A 23,429-nucleotide genomic window follows, 5' to 3' on the forward strand; every position below is an offset into this window, starting at 1 on the left:
CTCCCTTTCTTTCTAGAAGCTGAACAAGAATTGCAATAAATATAATGTTTCCATTTGAAAGGTCTGTATGAGCAGGGGGTACTTGGGAAGTTTGATCTTCAGAGATGATAATTTATCCATAATTTATAGGAGTGAAAATGAGCCATATTTTCCCACTGGATGTGAATCCAAACCATAAACATGACTGACCAGGTTCTCAAAAGCAACATAACCCTAGTCTGTCTTCATATCTGCTCCCTACTGAGAAACCAGCATAATTTCCTGTAGCAACTAAGATCCTTAGCTTTGGGGGATTTTATGCAATCACAGCACTAGGAATGGAATTTAGTGTGAATCAAAAGAGCTCCATATTTGTCTTATAAAAGTGAAGGTTTTGTTGCCAGATTCAGGTAATGGAAAATAATCAGGCAGAGGTAGCTACATAGAAAATTTAACCTTTCCCTCACCCCTCCAACGTGCTTCAACCATGACCTTAAGGGACCAGAATCCACACAGAAGCTTATCAAACTCAGCCTGGATTTTCCGATTCCTCATAATTAATACTTTTAGCAAATGGAAGGGTGCAGCAATTATCAGACATCATGATGGCTGGATTCTCTTAAATCAGGACAATAGCTTGGCTACACACATTTGACCTTGTACTGTTCATAGCGACTGGATTTATTTATATGCATCATCCAAATAAATAGCCTTGATCCAAGACCCTCAGAAGGCAGAGCAGCCTTCTTTGCATCTGAATGTTACGAAGGAAACCAAGATACAACAAAATACCTTGTAATGGACAATGGTCTTTTCCTTCCAAGGGGGAGAGACCCTCCCCTTTGACAATGACAATAGAGATCTGACTTTCCAGCAACTGATCATTCAATTCAATATGTGCACAACAGCCTCTATTACCTCTTGCATTAGATTCCGGAGGAAAATAGTCTTTTGTCGTAGTGGGTCATGAACAAGCCCATCTGAGAAGAAAATCATCCCTTGAGGAAAGTTGTGCTGAGATAACCACGAGACCACTCTCTGCTTTTGCATATCAGGACGGCCAGTGATATAGATGATCAGATATCCCAGATCCTGCCAGTGTCTGTTAGAAGCAAAAGCACCATGGGAGAGTAGAAAGTGGGGGAGAAGTCACTATCCACTTTAGTCTTAATGAACGTCTTTGCTGAACATGGCAACAATTTAAGAAAAGCCAGGTATAGTCTCTCACTAGATAAAAGGTTAGCTGGGATGGGGTCAGGTTTCTGATTTTAATAGCTAACATCCTGGTGGGTTCATGCAATAATTTGTATGCCTCGAGGAACGGGGAAGAGCAATAGGTAAACTTGTGCAAATACTATTGCATAAAACACCGGGGATATTTCCAAATGTATTTTATCTTCAATATTCTGCAACTTGTGGATTCAGTCCTGCTGTCCTTGAAACGGGTGGAAATTTTGCCTTTGACCTCAACAAGAGCAGAATCACAGCCTGGGAAGCTGTGATGCTCATCACTCCATTTTCAGGAGGTTTCAAGGGGCTCTGAGTTTAAAATGATAGACACCAATTCTTCGCCCAGTGCAGCATTAACTGATTTCTTAAAGTGAAGGAATTAAATGGTTCTTAAAACTTATTCTCACAGTACTTTACATCCAGATGGTACAGCAGGCCTCAGGATTAAAATTCATTATAGCATAAAATCCTTCAATAACTCACCACCCTTTTTGATAATCAGAGTAATAAATGGAAAATTATCCATTGACTCCATACGCTTTTAGGCCATGTTTCCTAGAGGCAGCCTTTTAACTTTGGTGCAATTTACCGTGCAAATCATAAGTTAAACATCTCAGCGCTATAAAATGTGTAAATTTCTGTGCAAATCAGGTATAGCTGGATGTCTGAATGATACAAAAATGTATCTGCAAAGTAGTCTGGGCTTTATGAACAATCTATTATTTCTTGCTTCCAGTTTGATCCCCTTTGTTAAAAAGGGATGAGGCAGGGACTCCAAAAACACCAATGTGTATATGTCCCTTACCGGACAACGTCGACTGCCCCAGCTCGAACTTTGGGGTCACTACCCATGATTGAGACACTCGCTGCAAAGGAGCCATCAATGCTAAACACCACACACTCCATTCCCGGAGGAAGCACAGTCAGGTAACTCATTGCATTGCTCTGGTCACCCCTGGAGAAGAAAAACAAAACAAAGCATCAGAACTCAAACTCTCTGAATTACAATGAAAACCAGAAATGATGTCTGTCTGGAGCAAGGCATTCAAGGCTCCACAAGCCTAATGGGACTTAACTATCCTGTTTCCAGTTTAAACCACAAAGTAAAGATGTTGGGACCCTTTAAGCTAATTTTCCAAGTCCACTGGGCTAAAACAGTGAGATTTGCGTAAATCTAATTAAAGCAGTGCAAGTCAAAAAAAAAAATCACTGACAATACAATAAAGTCCTATAGGCTTTGTCCTTTTTTGCAACATTAGAAATAAAAAATAGCCTGGGTTTTTTAAAGCAACCTAAAAATATCGGGCAGCCACAATTATATGGAAAAAAGCGATGTACACTTCTCTCACTGTGCATGCTTGCAAAAAGTCAACCTTACTGTGTAACAGAAATGGACAGGAGTTGACCATCCCTCCGTCCCTGTTTATTGTGCTGAAAATGCTGGCCCAGAAGAGTAACAAATTCACAAAAGGGGAGAATTCAAACACAAGGTGCATACTTCCCTACATGGCTTTTCTCATGTAGAGCTCTGGCATCTGCAAGCTTCTACTCATCGAGTATTCTTTCACTGGAGCACAGCTCTCAGGACACCCGCAAAAGGCAGGGGCAGAGATTCCACAATTCCCTTACCTTTTCCTGCCATATGAATCATGTTGCTCTGCAGCTCTGACCCAAGCCCTGCCCCCTTTGTCACAGTGAATATTACAGCTATAGGGGAAATTATATCTGGTGTTACTGGCAACATCTTGCAGGATGGATTTCTGCTTGGAAATGTGCCCACATCACATGTCAGGTCCAGGCATGACCATTTAAGGGTGAGGAGGTAATAACTACTTTCATTCTAGTGTGAAGCATATTAAACCTGCAATCTAAGGCCCAGGAAGCAGGAGATTGGCTCCTGAGTCAGTTGCAACGTTTTAAACTGCAGACTTCCCAGAAGAGATGTTAATTTGTTTTTAAGCGGCCCTATCTTCTCAAATTGATTGCCTGCTATTCTACAATGGAATTATTATTAATTAAGAGAATATATATGTGGAATTGGAAAGCTGATCTTCCATTTGATTAGCTGCGAGGACACCTTTAATTCCACTTTTCTTTTAGAGGAGACGTTTAGTGAAATCTGCAAGTTATTTCCCAAGTGGGCATGAAGTTTAACTCCAAAGCGGAGTATTAAACTAAAACTTTATGTCAAAGCATTTAGCAATTTTCTTACTAAACATAAAAAGCTTTAGAAGCACAGCTGCCCCCATCCATGCACTTAGGCAGATTAATTTTATTTCACACATTTTTCCTCTTTATGCTTGACTCAGCAGAGGGCTTTTCATGAAACTCTTGAGAGCTAGGAGAGAGTCAATTGATTTTACTTTACTGAATTGTTGCTTTAAGGCTTGTGTTTTTCAATTTAAAATAAGCATGGCACTGATTCCAGAATTAAAGTGATTCCTTGAGTCAGACTGACATCAACAGATGAACTGAACTGCAGACTTGGAACAAGGCAATACCTTCACTATCCATTTCAACAGGAGAAACTGGTCACCACCCGGAGGGATGCAGATCATCCCTTCACCCCAGCCTCACCCACAAGCAGGCTCTGGATTACCCAAGCTACACTTTTGCTTGGGCCTTCAGATGGACCTGATCCCCTGCATTTACAAGACTAAACTCTAATTAGTGGAGTCCCACTGGCTGTTATTATTTGTATTACTGCTGTGTCTATACATTGCAGCTGAGATCAGGGCCCCATTGGGCTGGGCATTGTATGAGACTCACTGCCCCAAAATGTTTAATATAAAAATAGGCAAAGCACACAAAGGGTTGGGGAAAGGAAGCACTGGGAAATGGACACAAAATGAGATGAAGTGACTTTTCCAAGGCTGCACAGGAAGTCTGTGGCAGAACTACCATGGCCACAAAACCATCCTGTCTCCAGTATCTTATTCAAATCTGCAGTGATGGCTCACGTGATGTGAATGACCATTACGAAGCCTAGGGGAGGCTTCCCTGCTAGTGAGGGCTTTGTGATTCCATAAAGCACTTTGACTAGTTTTACTCCTACACAAGTGACTAGTTTTACTCTTAGCAATTAACCAAGTCTGCCTTCGGTCTAGAAAGCAAAATTAACAGGAGACTCATCCCTCTAAAAGCGCATCATCCCCCTTATGTCCATTAATTTAAAAAACATGGTTTGAGATGGCAGCTAACGATCACACGTGTAGTTTGTTGCCAGTTATTACTTGTACTGCAGTAGCACCTAGAAGCTCCAGTCATGGACCCCGCTGTTCTACATGCTGTACAAAACACAGCAAGGCAGCAATTCCTGCCCTAAGGAGCTTGCAATCTAGGTAACCCCCTTTCCTCTGCTTCCATCCATTCTCACTCAGAGCCAGGGTAGCTGACTGCCTTGCTCATCTTTAGAACTGCCACCTCTGAGTACATCAAATTAAAACATCTGTTCAGTGGGGGTTTGCCAAGAGGTCCCACCTCGCAGTGTAGATATCCTGATCATAGCCCCACAGTCAACCCCTTTAACTGATATTTTCCCCCATTCCCTCTGTCTATCCACACAGCAGCACCCATTTCCACAGCTGGAACAGATACGTGGCCGAGCTCTGAATGCCCTCTCCATCCAGACAACGGCCATCATTTGGCCCGTATTGTCTAAAAGCACTGGCTCTTTTTCTACATATTGAGCCCACGATGGTGGAATAAACGTGTCCAGAGCAATATGTTCAGCGTTGTGGACAAACAATAAGTGCCTCTGCTCCGTTTGAAGAATGGCACTCATGCTAAATGCAGGTTTTTGTTTGTTAGTTTGTCTTTTATGGCATAACTCTCTTTGTACTATGGAATCCCACACCTTAATTATCCAGCATTCACATTTGAAAACATTACCTAACCACCATTTTGATGGGATACACGCCAACTCTAAGCCTCTTCTGTTTGGGTATGTTGTAGGATATCCTGCCACTGCTATTGGTGATCTCTGTGTCGAAATACACCCACCTCCCCGAAGAGGGTTCAGTCATAATAAGGATATCAACCTGTAAAAGTAAAAAAAAAAAAAAAAAAATCTATTAAATTTGTTAGACAATAACAAACATCAGCTCATAGGACATGCCAGACTGGCTCAGACCAGTGGTCTAAGTAGTTTAATATCCTGTCTCTGACAAGGGCCAGTACCAAATACTTCAGAGAAAGGGGCAAGAAATCCTACAGTAAATGGTTATGGGATAATCTTCCCACTGGACAGCTTCCTACTAACCCCTCTATAGGTACAGGGTGTTTTATGTTCTGAAGCATGAGGGTCTATTATTTACCACTTTTTTAAATTATTGGGCTCAATCTTACAACATACTGAGTACTCTAAACTCCATCTTGCACAGCACTTCCTACACTGAATGTGCTTAAATGCTGTGCAAGATTGGGACCAGAGCGCTCAGAATCTTGCAGAATTGAGTCCCTAACTTCGTATATTCCTGTTATCCCTATAAATGTCCAGTTCTCTTGGCCTAAATGATGCCTTGTGGCAATGAGGTTTCAATACAATTAAATGTTAAAAACCTTTTGAAAGCTTACAACAGAAGTATTACCAAAATCTACCAATGCATTTACACCCCCACACACACCACCACCCTACCCCCACACCCTCCTCCGGCTGCTTTTAGACTTCAATGTGAAGTCACCGTTCTTATATAGGCTCACAGCAGGATGTTTCTGAGGATTTTGTTTTTCTAAGTTCTGAAACTTTCTATTGTTCATTTTGTACCCTAAGTAGATTCTGTATCTGAATCTTTCAAGTACCCCCTTAGCACAAGGAAGGAATGGGGAAAACAAGAGAAAGTTTTGCTAACAGTGAAGTGAGAAGAATCATTTCTCTACAGACAATCTTCAGAGGAGTAGTGGATCTATAAAGAAAGAAGAAATGTATTTTCTTTAGTGAATTACAGCTTGAACTTTATTTTATTTAACCATTCAGTTCTTCCCTTTTTCTTTTATAAGGATGGGGGGGAAAAATCTTCTGTGGTGTTAAAGTAAAAAGCAATTTCACAGAAAAAGCAAACACTCAAACTGTTTGGTTTGCATCAAGCACACTCAAACAAGTCTCCTCAATCATATCCATTCCAGATCAAGGATTTTATGGAGGGAACATAAAATGCTACTGATTGCTATTTCTAGTCACCATGCCTCAGTTTCCCCATATAAAATGGAGATAACTATGCTTGCCCTCTGCAAAGTGCTTTGAGACCCTTAAATGAAAGGCGTTATGTATAAGTGCAGGGTGGTACTTTTTCACTGTGAGATTTGACAGCCCCCCAAATTAGAACATTAACTACACTTGCATGAGTGAAAATTCGACAGCCCAAATGAATTCTTGAAGGGAGTCTGAAGGCCAAACGCTTCTTTTGCACCATCAAAGCCACGAGATTCTAAGGACCTTTACTAACGACAGGATTTTATTACACCCTAACACACTCTTTGCTTTCCCCATTGCTGAAATGCAGCCATTTCTGGGACATGAACGCAGCAGCAAGGCAGACACGTGGGGGAGGGAAGTGTTGTCAAAGGACAAAGCCCCAGACTCCATAAAAATAATATACACTGGGCCTAATCTCTGCTGATGTAAATCAGCATAGCTCTGCCAAAGTCAATAGGCTGATTCACACCGGCTGAGAATCTGTTTGAGCTTTCAAGGGAGCAGCTGCGGACTCTGTTTTTAAAGTTTTCATTTGAAAGTGCAACATGGGGCTTAGATACTATGGTGGCATGAATTAAGGGCTTAGGCCCTGATTCAACAAAGCACTTAAACATGTGCTTAAAAGAGCTCTGCTGGCATTTGGGCATTGGATACTATGGTGATGGGCACTCTAGGAACCCCCAGCTTCGACAGAACAGACATGGAACTCCACTTATCCTCCTTGGAACTGGGGTTAAATTGACCTTAATAGGATTGCATTTCATGGCTGAAATCCTGGAGTCTCCCTTGCAGGAGAAAATAATGGGATTTGGGGTTACATTTAATGGAAGGAAAAACTCTCAACATTACCCAAAAACAGTTATATGTTGTGTGGCCAGTCTGAAATTATTTACTTTACAGTGCACTTCCCTATAGAACACTGAGCATGCAGAAAAATGCATAATGAAAGAGACACTGGAAACAAACAAAATATTTATAAAGCATGTGAAATGCCTTTCAACCATCCAAATTAAGCATCTCACTGTGATCAGAACAGCGTTTGGTTTAACTGCACTACCTTATCCCTCACTCATCATCCCTGCATGAGTTTGTTTCCATACACGTCTTTATAAGTAATCTCTCTCCAGGTTAGTCTTTTTGTGTCCTCCTCCCACCACTGAATTTTGGGTTATACCAGAGACATACATTTAAATGGCGGTAGTGGGTCTGCAGTCTGAAAAAGGAATAAAATGGAATACGTTTTCAATCTAGCTAGTTTCATGCTTGTACCTGTTAGAAGCCAAATGTGTACAGTGTTACTGAGATGACAGAAAGTCAATGGGAATATAAATGAGCAGTCTGTAGAAATCCTAAATGGACTCTCTTGAAGAATTCCCTTGGAAAATGGAATATACGTGTAAGCTACAGCACCGTGCCTGACAGCAGCAAAGATATTCTTGCCCTTTTCAAGCATCTCAACCTCAGTGTGAGGTCGGTAAATATCCATCCCCATTTTACAGATGGGGAAACCGAGACACGGAGCCATTGCATGACTTGCCCCCAAGGTGGCATGGCACTGAGCCAATGGCAGAGCCAAGTTTAGCATCTTGGTCTCCCAGTTCTGTGCTCTGACTGGGAGGCCTCCCTTTACTAGCATCCAGCACTGATCCTCTAGTGTATTTTTACACAAGAGGCTGAAAGCAATCATAGCTCAAAGAGAATTTTTCTGCTTAATGATGAGAGCAACCTAAAGTGACGCTAACTACATCCGACTCCCAAATCATGCATAAAGTGATGCTTATGGAGTGCTCAAATCAGCACAAGATCCAGCTAATTTAAGAGTTGTCCTTCCCCCCAGGGCTCCTTCTCGTGCCTTTATAATCAAAATCAGTATGGATTTCAAGTGATCTTGCATCCTCTGCTTCCCCCAGCTACGAGCCATTAAGAGGAGAGGGGGGATTTGCCACAATAGAATCTCGGCATCATTTCGGTTTGGACATAGTCTGCTTTGTTCTCTTGCATTGCTAGCAGAAGAACCCCAACTCCTGAGTTGGGCGCAGGAAGAGGGGGCAGAACACACACTGTGCACCAGGAAGGGGGAGTAGATGGCACCGAAAGCAGACAGTGTGTCAGTGATTCAGTTCTCTAAGCACAAGCAAGGGAACCTCAGGCATTCCACACATGAAAGGGGCCGGAGCCAGCGTCTCACCCTCCCAGCACAGCCAGTGGCACTAAGGGAACACATACCGCATCATTTTAAAGCATATATTATTTGCTGCTCCGGAAAATGCTATCTGCCTGCCTCAGCACTGTGCAGGCAGAATGCCAGCTGGGTAGCACACATCCCCCACCTGGAAACACGAGTGTGAGTGCAAACGCCACAATCTAGTCCTTCAACAGCTCGAAAGGCCGGGTGGTCCAATGGATGGGGCACCTGAGTGGGACTCAGGAGACCTGCATTCTATTCTTCATCTGACTTGCTATGTAGTGCTGAGCAAGTCACTTCACTTCTCTGCTTCCTTTTCTCTCCCACCGTCACCATCTTGCCTATTTAGGCTTTTAAGATCCTTGGGACATGGATTGTCTCGGTACAGCACCTAGCACAACGGGGCCCCTGTCTTACTGGGGGCTCTAGACGCTACTGTAATATAAATAAAAAATGATGTGGAGGGGGGTTACTTCTTGAGTGGCTGGGAGTTGTAGTCTTCCTGAATGCATAACTGAAGCCTTTTAATACCAAGCAAATATACTCTGAGACTACATTGCTCACTCATATCCAGATAGGTTCAAAATGTCAATTAATTCTACATTTGAGGAATGGTATGCATAAGTAGTAATCAAGTTCTGGAGCAATATAACTTATGTGCGTCTCATAATGCCAGCACTGACACCCCCTCCCAGCTTCCTATTCATCACTACCAAAAGAATCTTCTCTTTTATTTTATATATATATACATAAAACGTGATCAGAATAAAGAGTGGTTGAAAATCTAATAAAAGGGCTATGATAAAAATCTGCAATAAAGTTTGAGCAAATCTGTGATCTTATCCCCTATGTCATCTCAAGTAATAGGGCTGTTTTAGAGTTCTTACAAACCAAGAGACCAGATTGAAACAACGACTTTAACTAAATGTGACCTCACCGCACTTTGACAATTAAATTTATGTTGGCACAGGAAAGGCTGAATTCTGCAGAGAGATCGTAGCAGCAGCACTTTCTTAGGAACTGTAGAGCAGAACAACAAAACCCTGTTTAGGACAGAGAAATACTGTTACATGCCCTCTACTGGGTTTGGAGTCAACATGAGGAGGCAGATTCATCCCCTGCTGTAGTTTAATTGATTTCAATGGAGTTACTTCCTGGATAAATTTGCTCAGCTCCCACCATGTCACTCAACCAAGAGGTCTCTATGGCTGTGTTAGGAGAAGCCACGCAATGTTTGCCTTTTGCAGTAAGTCAGTTGGGAGGGAGTTTGCTATTATATTAAAGGCAGAGGTGCAATGAGGTTCCCCAAGTTGTGTTTCCAAATGCAGTGGAATGGGGAACGAACCTGCTTTAAGAAGCCATCGTGCACACCCAATTTTCTTTTGGAAATGTACCTGCCATCTGCCACCACCCCAGGCAATAAAGATTGTTGTATTTGAGGGGGTTTGACTACAGGATCTGCACACCTCTTGAAATTAAATGGCCCATTTTAATAGTTTACTGTCCAGACATTTCACCTTTAACCAGCGCTATATTAACCAAAGTTCACTATGCAGCCAAGGAACCAGTCCAGCAATGGCAGCAGAAATTCAAGCTTCGTCCTCCTACCCATGCAAAGGTCCTAATTTCTGAGGGGACAACCTTTAGATATGGATATCTGGCACCAAGCAAGCCTTAGCCTGTCTGCTAGGTTTTCAAGAAGGTGGCCAATTGTGCTTTTGAATTCTATAGGGTGGGAATCCAAATGCTTACAAGGGAAAAGGAACCACTTCCAGCTCACAGCATTGGAGGGGGGAGCCCATGTCTTAAAGCGCATCAAAAATGCTACCAAAGGAGAGTGACAATGACTAAATTAAATAGCCCTGGTACATGCAGGGAGTGCCCCATCTTCACTACAGTTATGTGACCCACCAGCATTCTATACACATTTGTCACAGCCAGGCTCCTGGAACCAAGGTACCAGTAAGCACAGAGGTTCTTAGCCTTTTTCATACCAGGATCCCCACCACCTTCCCATCTAGCAATCTGAGAAAAGCAAGGCAGTATGACAGCCGATTGCGACCCTCACATTGAAAACTGCTGCTGTGGCCAATTTCCTATCCAAGGCCACATGCAATAATGGCTGTTTCAGAGGACTGGCACTCCAAGCAAAACTTCTTTTGTACTGTAGTAAGATTCTCACTGTGCCGTGAGGAAGTCATAATATGGACTGATTAGGGCTTATGTCTGATAATTAGTCACAGTTGGCTTCTTCAGCTCACTTTCCCCAGTTTAGCATATGTAATGCAAGGGATTGCATCAGGTAAAGGAAAAATGAAATCTTCCCAATGGCTACATTCCATGCAACAAAGAAGGAGCATGGATTTCCTGGTAGCTGAGGTGTGAGCAGTGAGAGCACAAAGCAAGCTTTCTTTATGTAAACCAGTTATTAAGAGTGATTATTTAAGTGCAGATGGTTTCAAGAGCAAGATGCCTGAGGTTAAGAGTACAAACAGTAGATTGTGCACAGAACCCATTATTTCATTTCTAGCCTCTGATTACATTCAGCTCAGCTGTGTCACAACCCTGCTGGCAATGACAGGGCTAGGGATGCTATCTGTTGCTTTTCAATAATTCAGCTACCACCACCGCCACCTTCATTTTCCTTTGACAAAACAGTGATATTTATGCCATCACAGATTGTAAATGAAGGCTGATATCTCATAAGGAAACAACTGCAAGTCATTCTTTTAAGGCTATTTTCATGGTATTAAACTACACACATCTAGAGGGGGCACATTTTTGTTTATACAAGCTGTAGCAATGTCGGACCTTGTAATTGTTTTTGGTTACAGGCATGTTATTAAATAAAACTGCACTGATCATGAAATCTAAATATGACAGAGCCACTGTACCTGTTGGGCGACTCTACTGAAGCACAAAAAAATTCACCATTACAGTTTGCAATGAATCTGTGCCCCTCCAGTGCTCTGCCCCTCCAGTGCTCATTAAGCAATCAGGCCATACACACTCACTGGTATATTGTAGCTTAACGCTTGGCTTTATTAGCCTTAAACACTTCAATTGTATGAGATTTTTGGAACAGCAATGACCCCAGCTGTGTCACATTACTACTCTGGTGCTAAAATTCATCTTCAGGCTTCCTTGTTTAAGAGAAACAACGTGAACCCGCCCCCACCTCCCCGAGTCCCAATTCCTTTATCTGAATGTCTCATCTGGGGGATATAAATTTTTCTTCCATGATTTGCCGCTGCTACAGAATGATTTCTTTTAATTCTTGTTTAGTAAGTTAATTCAGTCTCCAGTAGGTGGTGTGATAGGATGGAATGCTTAGTAATCATTTCACAGCTGTCGCTCAGCATCAGGCTTCTCAGATGGCCAGGAGTGCATAAGAAAGGTGATGGGTAGAAAAGGTCAGATATCAGGAGGGCTCAATTTTAGCACATTTTTGCCAGCGTGACAGGAGATCAGACACTTTCGGCTACACTTCTCTAGTTACAAACTATAGAAATGATCCCTGAAAGTCAAGTCTACTAAACATAGTCCCCATTACTGTGGAGCCATCTATGGTAACTCAGACAGTTAAGTGTGTAACTGTGCTCAACTCATGTAACCACTAGCATTAATTTGGAGGAAATGATCCACAAAAGTTCTAGCTTTACCTTTTCACCCGTTAAAGCGACCATATCCAGGGGGCCATACATAAACCGCCCAACCAGTATCTGAGGACCATCTTCGGCTGCAATGACATCGTTTGCTCTGTGATTGGCCGTTACATTCTGAAATTAAAGAAAAAGGTTAGTATTTCCACGTTTTTATGCTTTTGGTAGGCTTTGTATTGGGTTGTTTGTATTATATTAGTGCCTATGCCCCATCAAGGTCAGAGACTAAGAGATAGTCTCTGTCCCAAAGAGATTGATTATAATCTAAATAGATGAGACAGACAAAGGGTAGGAAGAAGGGAATATTATCCCCATTTTACAGATGGGGAACTGAGGCACCAAGAGATCAAGATTGGGATTTTTTCAAAAACACACAAATTACTTAAGAGGAGCCCAAGTCCCATTGAAAAAATCAGCGGGACATATGCTCTTCTTAAGTGACTTAGGATGGCATTTTCAAAAGCACCTAAGGCAATTGTTCAAGGTCACACAAAGAGTCTGGCAGAGCCAAGAACAGAACCCATCTCTCCTGAGTCTCAGTGCAGCATCTGAATCACTAGGTCACCCTTCCTCTCTAAATGTTCTAGTATTGTTTATTAGTATTATAATAGCACCCTGAGGCCTCAGCATGCTGAGTGTTGCACAGATCCAGACAACCCTGTATTTAATTAAACATGAACACTACTCCCTGGGGTTGAAGTTCTGCCCCAACCCTTACAGAGGGCTAGGATAATGTACATGAACCACATAGGCATTTGCCCTTGGAGAGTGGAGAATCAAACCCAGCTGTCACAATTCCCAATTCTCCCGAACCTCACCATTGGACCCCATTGCTCTTATAGTAAGATGATGATTGGGGACTAGAAATCACAGTCCCTGTGTTCTCTGATTTAATAGCACAGGAGAGGGATAGTTCCGTGCCTTAGCCACAGAAGAAAGAACCTGAATGTCCTATTCTCAACTCTGCCAAGTATGCACTGGTCACTTTACCTTTCTGTTTGCTCACTCTAAAAATCAGGGCAGATGACCTACCTCACACCTGTGTTAGAGAGCTCTGACTTGGGAATCTCTGTGTTTGAGAATTAAGAAGCTAGGCAAGGGCAAAATATTATGTAACCAATATCCACTATTCACCTGAAGATGCTTTCAGTTTACAAATCAACCTATTGTGCTTGGAATAATGTTGCTTTAATTTTAACACCATTTTTCTTGTTCTATAGCACTCAAGTTTTTGTTGTTGAAGCCTCAGAATTCTGTTCTTTTAGTTCTCACTTCTGTACTCTCGCAGTAAGTAGGACACACACACACACACACTCCCTCCTTCCCCCTAGCGATACTTAATGCTTTTCAGTTCTTTACTAATCTGCAGTTATGCAACAATCACACTTCAGGTGAGAGGACTGCATTCCATTGAAATTGTTGCAAGGAAAGACATAGATCTGTATCTGCTCTGGGATGATACAGGATACGTACTCTGAGTTTGACGTGTGTCCTCTTGCGTAGCCATTTCTCTCGTGGATTGGAGGGACTTAGTGTTGCAGGGTCCAAGCTGTCATTTTCCTTGACATTCACATTTTCATACCTCATCACCTGAAATGAGATTAATGTTACAACAAATGATGGGCGGCCACCAGATTCATCGTAGCTATGCTTGGTGGGGGAGGAGGAAGCATGGTGCTGCAACAGTTTAGTTGCATTCCCCAGATCATATGGTAAGAATATGCTAAAGAAATGGGTAATCGGATCAGGAATATTAATGTACCTGCATATCATTCACCTTAAGTGTCAAGCAAGCAGAGGATGTTATTGTATCTGCACCATGCATGTCAGCAGCTTATTGTGTTTTCCATTCCCAATGAAGCAAATTTATTCCTGCTTCAGACTCAAATCCTCAAAACCCACAAAAGTCAGAGTAAACAGTAGGAATGTTACATAAGGATTGAGGACAGTTGCATCCTCTCCTCCTGGGCTGTGAAGCCATCCGCAAAGCAGTCGTACGATCGCTCATGGACCATAGTAGCATTTGCTGCCATCTTCCCCTTTCCTTGATGGGCCTGGTGGCCAGCTCCCTGACTCCACTTGCACTGGCTTTCCGCACCTATCTCCCATGCGAGTGGTTCCACGTATTAGGTCCATATGCAGTAGCATAACGACAAAGATGCCAGCACCAATTCAGTCTAGTGGTTGAGCATGCAAAACTTGATTAAAATACAAGTCTAGCTGCATTCCCATATGATCTAAATGTCGTCAGCTCCCAAGAGGGAGCTGTTGTGCTCTCTCTGTGGTTCTAAAGGAACAGTCTACAAACTTAAACAAGAGGAGGTTTGTACTCTGACTGGCGACTGATGGATCATGGATAGCATGAGGTTACTTCAGTGTAAATGAGCAACTGACTTACCAAGCGTAAACCTTCAGTTCAGCCTCCTCCACGAGCTAATGTGAAATGACTGCTGTTGCCTATTTCAGCCTCTCTATGAATATCATTAATACTCCTTCAACCTGGTGTCCAAGATTCCCTCTTGATGGGCATTTAATAGAGAGGAGCCAGATCCAGACCCTTTTAAGCCAATCTGACATCCCTAGTCTGGTTCACAGTGAAATGGAAAAGTGTCCATCTGCCTCGAATAGATGGGTGCCCAACTCGCTTAGGCAGTTTTGAAAACCTCATCCTTGCTTTTGTTTTAAATATATATTTACATGCAAGTTAGTGAGACCCACAGACCTGCCAGTGCAGCCCCTGCTGTCTCAAAGAAAGGTCCTCTTAATAAAAGCCTGCTATATACAGCCCCATGACTTTCAAGTGGAATTAGGGTGGCTAACACATTTACAAAAGTACCGAAGCAGGTTAGAAGCCTATCTGCAACTTTAGGCACCTAAATACCAGTGTAAATCTGGCCTTAAGTAACTTGTTTAAAATCACATGGGACATCTGTGTGAGGAACAGAAATTAGACCTAGGTCTCCAAGACTCCAATTCAGTGTTACCACAAAGCCAGCATTCCTTTCCAATCCAGGCTAAGCAGCTATTTACTTGTAATGCTATGTTTCTGAGACAGTTGTTCCAATGGATTGGTTCTTTGCCTGTATCAAAGTACATCAACACTCTCAGCAGGATCACCTGAAGAACCATCTATCGTTATTGGAACAACTGACTAACCAATTAATTGTCCACTGTTTTTTTACCTCATCCGCTTCATGAACAGAGGGGTTATTTTGAGAAGTGACAGGAACAGCACTGGAGAGACCAAGTGGGTGAGGTAATATCTTTTATTGGACCAACTTCTGCTGATGAGAGAGACATGCTTTCGAGCTCACACAGAGCTCTTCTTCAGGAATGGTACTGATCGACTTTGCTATCTCCCTCTCAGGATAGGGCTTTAATTGAACCATTGAAGAGCACTCAGTCCTGATATTTATAAAATATAATGTGTCATGAGCAGAGAGAAGGGCATTGCAAAGGTGGGGTCAGAGGATCAGGGGTGTTTCCCCTCTAATATTTAGAGGCACGAGAGGAAGGAAAATATCTTTTCATAGAAAATGACATGGCAACATTCAGTCCCACAATGATTTTTTTTTTCTCCACATAAAGACAGCCAAGTCTTGCTGACTTTCCTCACATGGATATGCCTACTGGAGTTCCAGAGACTACTTGTATGAGTCAAGACAGGCCTGATTTGGCTTGGGAAGCCTTTCACCTGAAGTTTACATCTATGCTATTTGTTGTCTTAACTTGCAAAAAATCTTATGGGGAAAATGAACAGGAAAATCAAATTTGCTAATGGAAAGATAAATACATTTCTAAAGCAAAGAAACAAGCAGACCTGGGTAACCCATGATTGGCTTTACTCTATGCGAGTGACTAACAGGTATAGCGGACTCTGGGATTTTAGTTTATACAGGTATTTATTCACTAGCACAAATCCCATTCACCATGGGCATTGCTCAGGCAAAGACAATCCTGCCCTACAGAAGGTTCATTAATCTGAATCTGTATAGAGGCAGAGTGAGGAAGTTGCACCTGTATTACCTAGTCATTTATACAGTGCTGTAAACCTACATGCTGTAAACCTACATGGCCCCTGTCCCTGCAAAGCTTATAATCAAATTACACAAGAAAAATCCCATACACAGGGCAACATACAGCACAACAGCTCAACTGCGCTTGGGGTTGGGGGGGGCGCTGAGGAGGAGAAGGTAGGAAGGATTGCTTGGAGAGAAGTAGGAATAGGGAGGGATTTGAAAGAGGAGAGGGTGCTCTACAGAAGAGGGAAGAGAATGCCATGATAAAAAGGCATAAAATCCAAAGCTGGAGAAGGAGATGGAGGGAGCAGTAGGACAAAAGCACTGGAAATGAGAAAATGTGTGTGTGTGTGTATGTGCTTGCATCTGCACAGCTGAAAATCAGGGACCTGAATTCTATTACTTCAAGAATTATTTTCTAAAAATAAAATTCTGAATGTGACCACTTCTCTGCTTTAAGGAGAGCAGCAAATCTATTGTTCTTTTAAATGGAGATTTGTCTTGCTTGATGGGTAGATTTTGCTTTTAACTGATTGTGATGATACTGTTTCTAGCAAAGTTTACTTAAACTGGCCTTGAGAATTCCACAGCGGAGAGAGCCTCTGGCCATTTTTGCCAAGTTGGTGCTGAAATCCTCAGAAAGATATCTGCCCACCAGAGGTATTTCTAAGGGGCCCATTACCTTCATCTCTAAGCATCGAACAGGGAAGTTATGAACACTGGATCTAAGCCCCTGATCTTAAGTGCAAAGGGTGATGGATGGTTTTGTGAGTGACCTAGTTTCAAGCCATGTCCTGTAGTAAAATCCACAGATGCAGACTGACCTCTGAGGAGTGGAGACTGGATAGAACTGCCCAGCCGGCTTTCAGCCCTTTTCTCTGGCTAACCCGCATTACTGTCCACCCAGCACTGGGGTGTGTTGCCTCTCCAGGCAGCAGGATGGGCAGGAGGGAGGGTCAGCTATTGAGACTCTATTCTCAGGAGCTGAGGATAGCACACATGCTGCCTGGTAGGTCAGATTAGGGAGACAGCTGGCTGAGGAGACTCCAGTGACACCAGCTTGGAGCAGGAAAGGAAGGGAGATAGCCTGTGGAGTTAAGAACAGGAGTACTTGTGGCACCTTAGAAGCTAACAAATTTATTAGAGCATAAGCTTTCGTGGACTACAGGCCACTTCATTGGATGCATAAAATGGAACATATAGTAAGAAGAGATATATATACATACAGAGAAGGTGGAAGTTGCCATACAAACTGTAAGAGGCTAATTAATTAAGATGAGCTATTATCAGCAGGAGAAAAAAAACTTTTGTAGTGATAATCATGATGGCCCATTTGGACAGTTGACAAGGTATGGGGATACTTAACATGGGGAAATAGATTCAATATGTGTAATGACCCAGCCACTCCCAGTCTCTATTCAAACCCGAGTTAATGGTATCTAGTTTGCATATTAATTCAAGCTCAGCAGTTTCTCCTTAGAGTCTGTTTTTGAAGCTTTTCTGTTGCAGAATTGCCACCCTTAAGTCTTTTACTGAGTGGCCAGAGAGGATGAAGTGTTCTCCTACGGTTTTTGAATGTTATGATTCCTGATGTCAGATTTGTGTCCATTTATTCTTTTGCATAGAGACTGTCCGGTTTGGCCAATGTACATGGCAGAGGGGCATTGCTGGCACGTGATGGCATATATCACATTGGGAGATGTGCAGGTGAATGAGCCTCTGATAGTGTGGCTGATGTGATTAGGTCCTGTGATGGTGTCACTTGAATAAATATGTGGACAGAGTTGGCATCGGGCTTTGTTGCAAGGATAGGTTCCTGGGTTAGTGTTTTTGTTGTGTGGTTGCTGGAGAGTATTTGCTTCAGATTGAGGAGCTGTCTGTAAGCGAGGACTGGTCTGTCTCCCAAGATCTGTAAGAGTGAGGGATCATTTTTCAGAATAGGTTGCAGATCTTTGATGATGCGTTGGAGAGGTTTTAGTTGGGGACTGAAGGTGATGGCTAGTGGCGTTTTGTTATTTTCTTTGTTGGGCCTGTCCTGAAGTAGGTGACTTCTGGGTACTCTTCTGGCTCTGGTGGGTATTTAGTTTTAAGAATGCTTGATAGAGATCTTGTAGATGTTTGTCTCTGTCTGAAGGATTGGAGCAAATGCGGTTGCATCTTAGAGCTTGGCTGTAGACAATGGATCGTGTGGTGTGTCCTGGATGGAAGCTGGAGGCATGTAAGTCAGTAGGTTTCCGGTATAGGGTGGGGATCCAGAGAACTGAGAAGGTAGGCCAGCCAGGGAGCTGCTGGCAGCCCACTAGGTGGTGAGCTGGGCAGTCCAGCGAGTCAGATGGGCTGGCAGGAAACCAGACAGACAGACTCTGTGTAACGTCGACAGACCCCGGTCGTCGGCGAGCGGGATTGAACCTGGGACCTCTGGAGCTATATGCATGAGCCTCAACTGCATGGGCTAAAAGCCATATTCCTGTTAGCTAAGGCTGTACAGCAAACTCATTAATATCTCTCTCTAAGTTGTCTCGGTGCCACTAAATTAGACAGAACACCGCAGCCAGGAGTGTGTGTGTTACATCTGCATCAGCTGAATTGACACAGCCCCACGGAACATTTTGGTTCCATCAAATCAGCATTTTTCAGATGCAGTACTCCTCCATCAGAAAAATTTCTCATGTATTTATACTCTGCTGATCACCATGCAAAGAGCCCCTACTCCTCATTTACACTCCTTAGAAAATCCTCTCCCTGGTAAACTGAAGTCAAATTACTCGTCAAATAAAGGTGAAACACACACATACTAATGATGGGATCAGGCTAACGTCTTGCTCACTCAGAGACTATTTTATCAGGAGTCAAAGATCAGACTCCTCCATGCTCTCCATATAAACACAGGTTTCAGAGTAGCAGCCGTGTTAGTCTGTATTCGCAAAAAGAAAAGGAGTACTTGTGGCACCTTAGAGACTAACAAATTTATTTGAGCATAAGCTTTCGTGAGCTACAGCTCACTTCATGAAGTGAACTGTAGCTCACGAAAGCTTATGCTCAAATAAATTTGTTAGTCTCTAAGGTGCCACAAGTACTCCTTTTCTTTTTTCATATAAACACAGTATCCAATTAGACCAACCTATTTCATCCAAAGTACATCAGTGCTACCTGATATCAACAGCCTATCTGTTACCAAAGATTAGTGATTACAGTGCCATTTTGACTATGCAGAGACAAATCTGATCCAAAAATACAATCTTGATTAAAGCCCAGTAACTTGCACATTACATTATTATTTTTATCCTATGTACCTATTTTTAGATGCCAGCTCATGAGAATTCATTTCTTCTTCATTTAATATAGTGCTTTTCATCAAAGAGATTTGTAGATAACTATTCAACTCCCTCAGCTGCTTGTTTTGTATTATTTCCCCTCCTCATTTGTTGGGTGGTACCCTAGGGAAGCCAAGCAGAAAGGGCAAATGCCTTCTCAAAGATCAAGGAGGATATGACAAAACTGAGACTGTAACCCACATCTTCTGACTTCCAATCCTGTGCTCTAGCTACGAAAGCATCCTTCTCTTATAGTATATAACAAACGTACCTCACTGGACTCTAAAGAGGTGACCTCCACCTGAGTTAATAGCAAAATTGAAAAAACAGAACAAATGTGAGATGCCGCTGGGAACAGTGGCAGAGGAGGGACTGGAAAGCAGATATTCATGACTCCCGGCCAAGTGCCTAGACAATGCCTGTTTCTCGGAAAGGATGAATAACTTTTCACCAAACTAAAGTTGCTGTATAGCTTAACATTCAAAAGGGTCTGATACAGATTATTATTGATTCATACTGAATTTTCCTTTAGAGAGATATCAAGATAAAATTACCTGTCTTAAAATGAATGCCACGACGTCAGTTGATTCCCAGTAGCTGGCGTGGAAGAGATGTGGCAGGGCCACTGTTGGGAATGCGGTTAGAACATCTGGGCAGTAGAGGGCATAATCTATTCGCTTTGTTCCCCACCATTTGGCAGTAACTGCAAAACAACAAACAAGCAGTATGGCACCATGTTTCTAACATACCCTGTTAATAATCTCTATCTTTTTGGTTTAGGCAACTTGGTTAAAAAGATTCTCCCAAAATTTTGGTTCCTGTAAAAGGCATTATAAAGCCTAATATTAATTGCAATGCTTTCATGAACCAAAAACAGTCTATCATTTAGTTTCAAACAATTGCTCGAGCGTTTTCAATGCAAATTGTACTGTTAATATTATGCTGCTCGGGGCAGGGAGCATCTTCCCAGCTCCCAGCATGATGGGGCCTTGACTCTAACTGAGGGCTTTGCATGCTACGGTCACATAAATGATGATAAATTATAATGTCTTAACACCATACATAATGAAACTGACTAGTTTAATTTTATCACTTTATATTAAGAATTCACTTACAAATAGCTCTTAAAGGATTAATCATCTCTGAATAATAGATCTTCTCAAAAAGGATAAATTAATCAATTATAGATTAGTTTTGTCCAGCAGGCCAATAGGTTGCTTATAACCAGTGGTGAGCTGGAGTCGGTTTGCTGGAACCAGTTGTTAAATTTAGAAGCCCTTTTAGAATTGGCTGTCCTCGGGACAACCGGTTCTAAACGGGCTTCTAAATTTAACAACCAGCCAAAAGTGGGGCTTTAGGCACCGACTCCGTGGGTGTTCCGGGGCTGGAGCACCCATGGGGAAAATTTGGTGGGTGCAGAGCACCCACCGGCAGCTCCCTGCCCCGCGCCCGGCCCGAGCTCACCTCCGCTCCGCCTCCTCCCCTGAATGCGCTGCCCTGCCCTGCTTCTCCGCCCTCATGGTTTCTGCGAATCAGCTGTTAGCACGGGAAGCCGGGGAGGGCTGAGAAGCAGGCGGCGGCTTCGCACTCAGTCCCAGGGAGGTGGAGGTGAGGGGGCAAGAGGAGGGCCGCCCGCGCCGCAGCAGGTAACCTGGGGGGGGGGCCAGGGAAACCACTCCCCGCCCCAGCTCACCTCCGTCTCCCTGGGCCTGAGTGCCAAGCCGCCGCTTGCTTCTCAGCCCTCCCAGGTTTCCCGCACTAACAGCTGATTCGCAGGAAACCGTAGGTGTGGAGAAGCAGAGCGGGGCAGCGCGTTCAGGGAAGGAGGCGGAGCGGAGGTGAGCTGGGGCCGGGCGCGGGGCAGGGAGCTGCTGAGCACCCACCAAATTTTCCCCATGGGTGCTCTAGGCCCGGAGCACATAGGGAGTCAGTGCCTATGGTGCCACTTTTGATGTGATCAGTGGGGGGAGCGGCTGCTCTCCCCCAGCTATGCTACCCCACCCCTAGGAGCCAGTGAGACCTGCCGGATGCTTCCTGGGAGCCACCCCAGGTAAGCACCACCGGGACTCCCCACCTCGCCCCCCGGCAGGTCCCTCTGGCTCTTAGGGGCAGGGTGGTCACCCACTATGGTGGCCCACGAGACGCTCCTGCCCGGTTCTGGGGGCAGTCAGGGGATGGGGGGGCAGATGGGGCAGGGGTCCCGGGTGGGCATCAAGGAATGCGTGGGGATTGGATGGGGCAGGACCCCCGGGGGACAGGGATGGGCCACGACCCCCTCGTGGGTTAGGAGGGAACCGGTTGTTAAGATTTTGGCAGCTCATCACTGCTTATAACTATCTACAGCACTTGAAGACACAGGACTTTTGTACATTCTTTGTAAATAAACAAAACTGTATCAAAGAAATACCTATCACTAAATTCTACTGCTAAATGGGATACCCACAGGGACCCGAACTTTGACTAGTTGTTTGGGTCAAAAAAGGGGCAACAGTAGTCATGACTAGAACATGCTCATACCACCTGTTAAAATTTACTCCTTATAAATGACTTAATAAAAAGCATGACCTTAATTTAATTACCTTATCTGAGCAAAATGCAAAAAAAAGAAACAACCCAACAATATAAATAGAGGACACTAACCTGGGTTAATTAAAATTCTAGCTACTTAAGCTCTTAAAAGCACTACTAGTATTCCTGGAAAGGGAAGATTTCGTTTTCAAAATAAACCTCCATAGGCCTGAGGCAAATGGAAGGATTGACACTGTATCAGAAACAAACACCCCAAAGCCTCACTCACTATTGGAGATGTTTGTTGATGGCAAGCTCTCTGTCGACCCGGAGGTTTCACTGTTCATGCTGACCAAGCTTGTCCTCCTTGTCCTTCCTTGTGACTGACTCAGCGTGTCTGGAGATTCTGGAGTCTCTGGAGAGGAGGGTGTGACCCTGGAGATGTTCTCAAGAAGCAGGGCGCTCTGGTTGTGGAGAGTGTCAGCTGCATATTTTAAACATGAAAATCAAAGAGAAGAGCATGGTTTTCTAACAATTTCTCTGAGGTCAGTGGGAGTTTGCCTGAATAAAGATTATGCATGAGGTTCACTCTGGAGAGAGCCAGTAAAAGCTAAGGAGCCTATATGAAGGAAGCTACCAACTCCCACTGAAATTCTACGAGAATTGGTTGTCTTAGGCCTAGATTTTCAAAAGTGACTAAGTGATTTTGGGTGTCTCAATTTTTGTGACCAGCTATATCTTAAAGGGGCCTGATTTTCAGACAGTGGGTGCTTAGCTCTTAGAAAATCTGCCTCCTCTAAGGCAGGGGTTTCCCAACCTTTTTCTTTCTGAGCCCTCCCCTCCCCACCAACATGCTATAAAAATTCCAGGGCCCACCTGTGCCCCAACTACCGTTTTTCAGTAGATGAAAAACCAGGGCTGGCATTAGAGGGTAGCAAACAGAGCAATTGACCAGGGCCCCCCCACCACAAAGGGCCCTGCGAAGCTAAGTTGCTCAGGCTTCAGCTTCAGCCCTTGGGATGCGGCTTTTTGCCCTCAGCCTTAGTGAGTTTAACGCCAGCCCTGCTCTCTGGTTTATTTTGCTGGACTCCCTGAAACCTGCTCACAGCCCCCCAGGGACCCTGGACCTCTGGGTGAGAACCGTTTCTTTAAGGTATCTCAGACTGGGCACCAAAAATTGAGGCATCCAAAAGCCACTAGTCAGATCTGAATATCTTGGCTTAATTCCCTTAGGCTCCTTTTGCAAAACCTTGCCTAATTCCTTAAAATAAGACTTATGCGAGTCATATAGTGCATAGGGCTCAGGCTGGCCCATTCCACAGGGGTGAATTTCATCCT

General features: G+C 43.5%; 1 protein-coding gene and 1 pseudogene across 1 annotated transcript in view; both read right to left on the bottom strand.

Moving 5' to 3' along the window:
• Positions 1-23,429, bottom strand: part of PITPNM3 (PITPNM family member 3) — a 348,983-nt gene that overhangs the window by 7,640 nt on the left and 317,914 nt on the right. The window contains 7 exon segments of the mRNA XM_043499395.1: positions 898-1,081; positions 2,015-2,164; positions 5,101-5,249; positions 12,251-12,367; positions 13,724-13,840; positions 20,138-20,286; positions 22,381-22,575. Coding sequence (XP_043355330.1) covers positions 898-1,081; positions 2,015-2,164; positions 5,101-5,249; positions 12,251-12,367; positions 13,724-13,840; positions 20,138-20,286; positions 22,381-22,575 — 1,061 coding nt within the window.
• Positions 12,028-12,121, bottom strand: LOC119844876 (annotated as a pseudogene).

This window comes from Dermochelys coriacea, chromosome 17, assembly GCF_009764565.3.
Source record: "Dermochelys coriacea isolate rDerCor1 chromosome 17, rDerCor1.pri.v4, whole genome shotgun sequence".
NCBI classification, from domain to species: Eukaryota; Metazoa; Chordata; order Testudines; family Dermochelyidae; genus Dermochelys; species Dermochelys coriacea.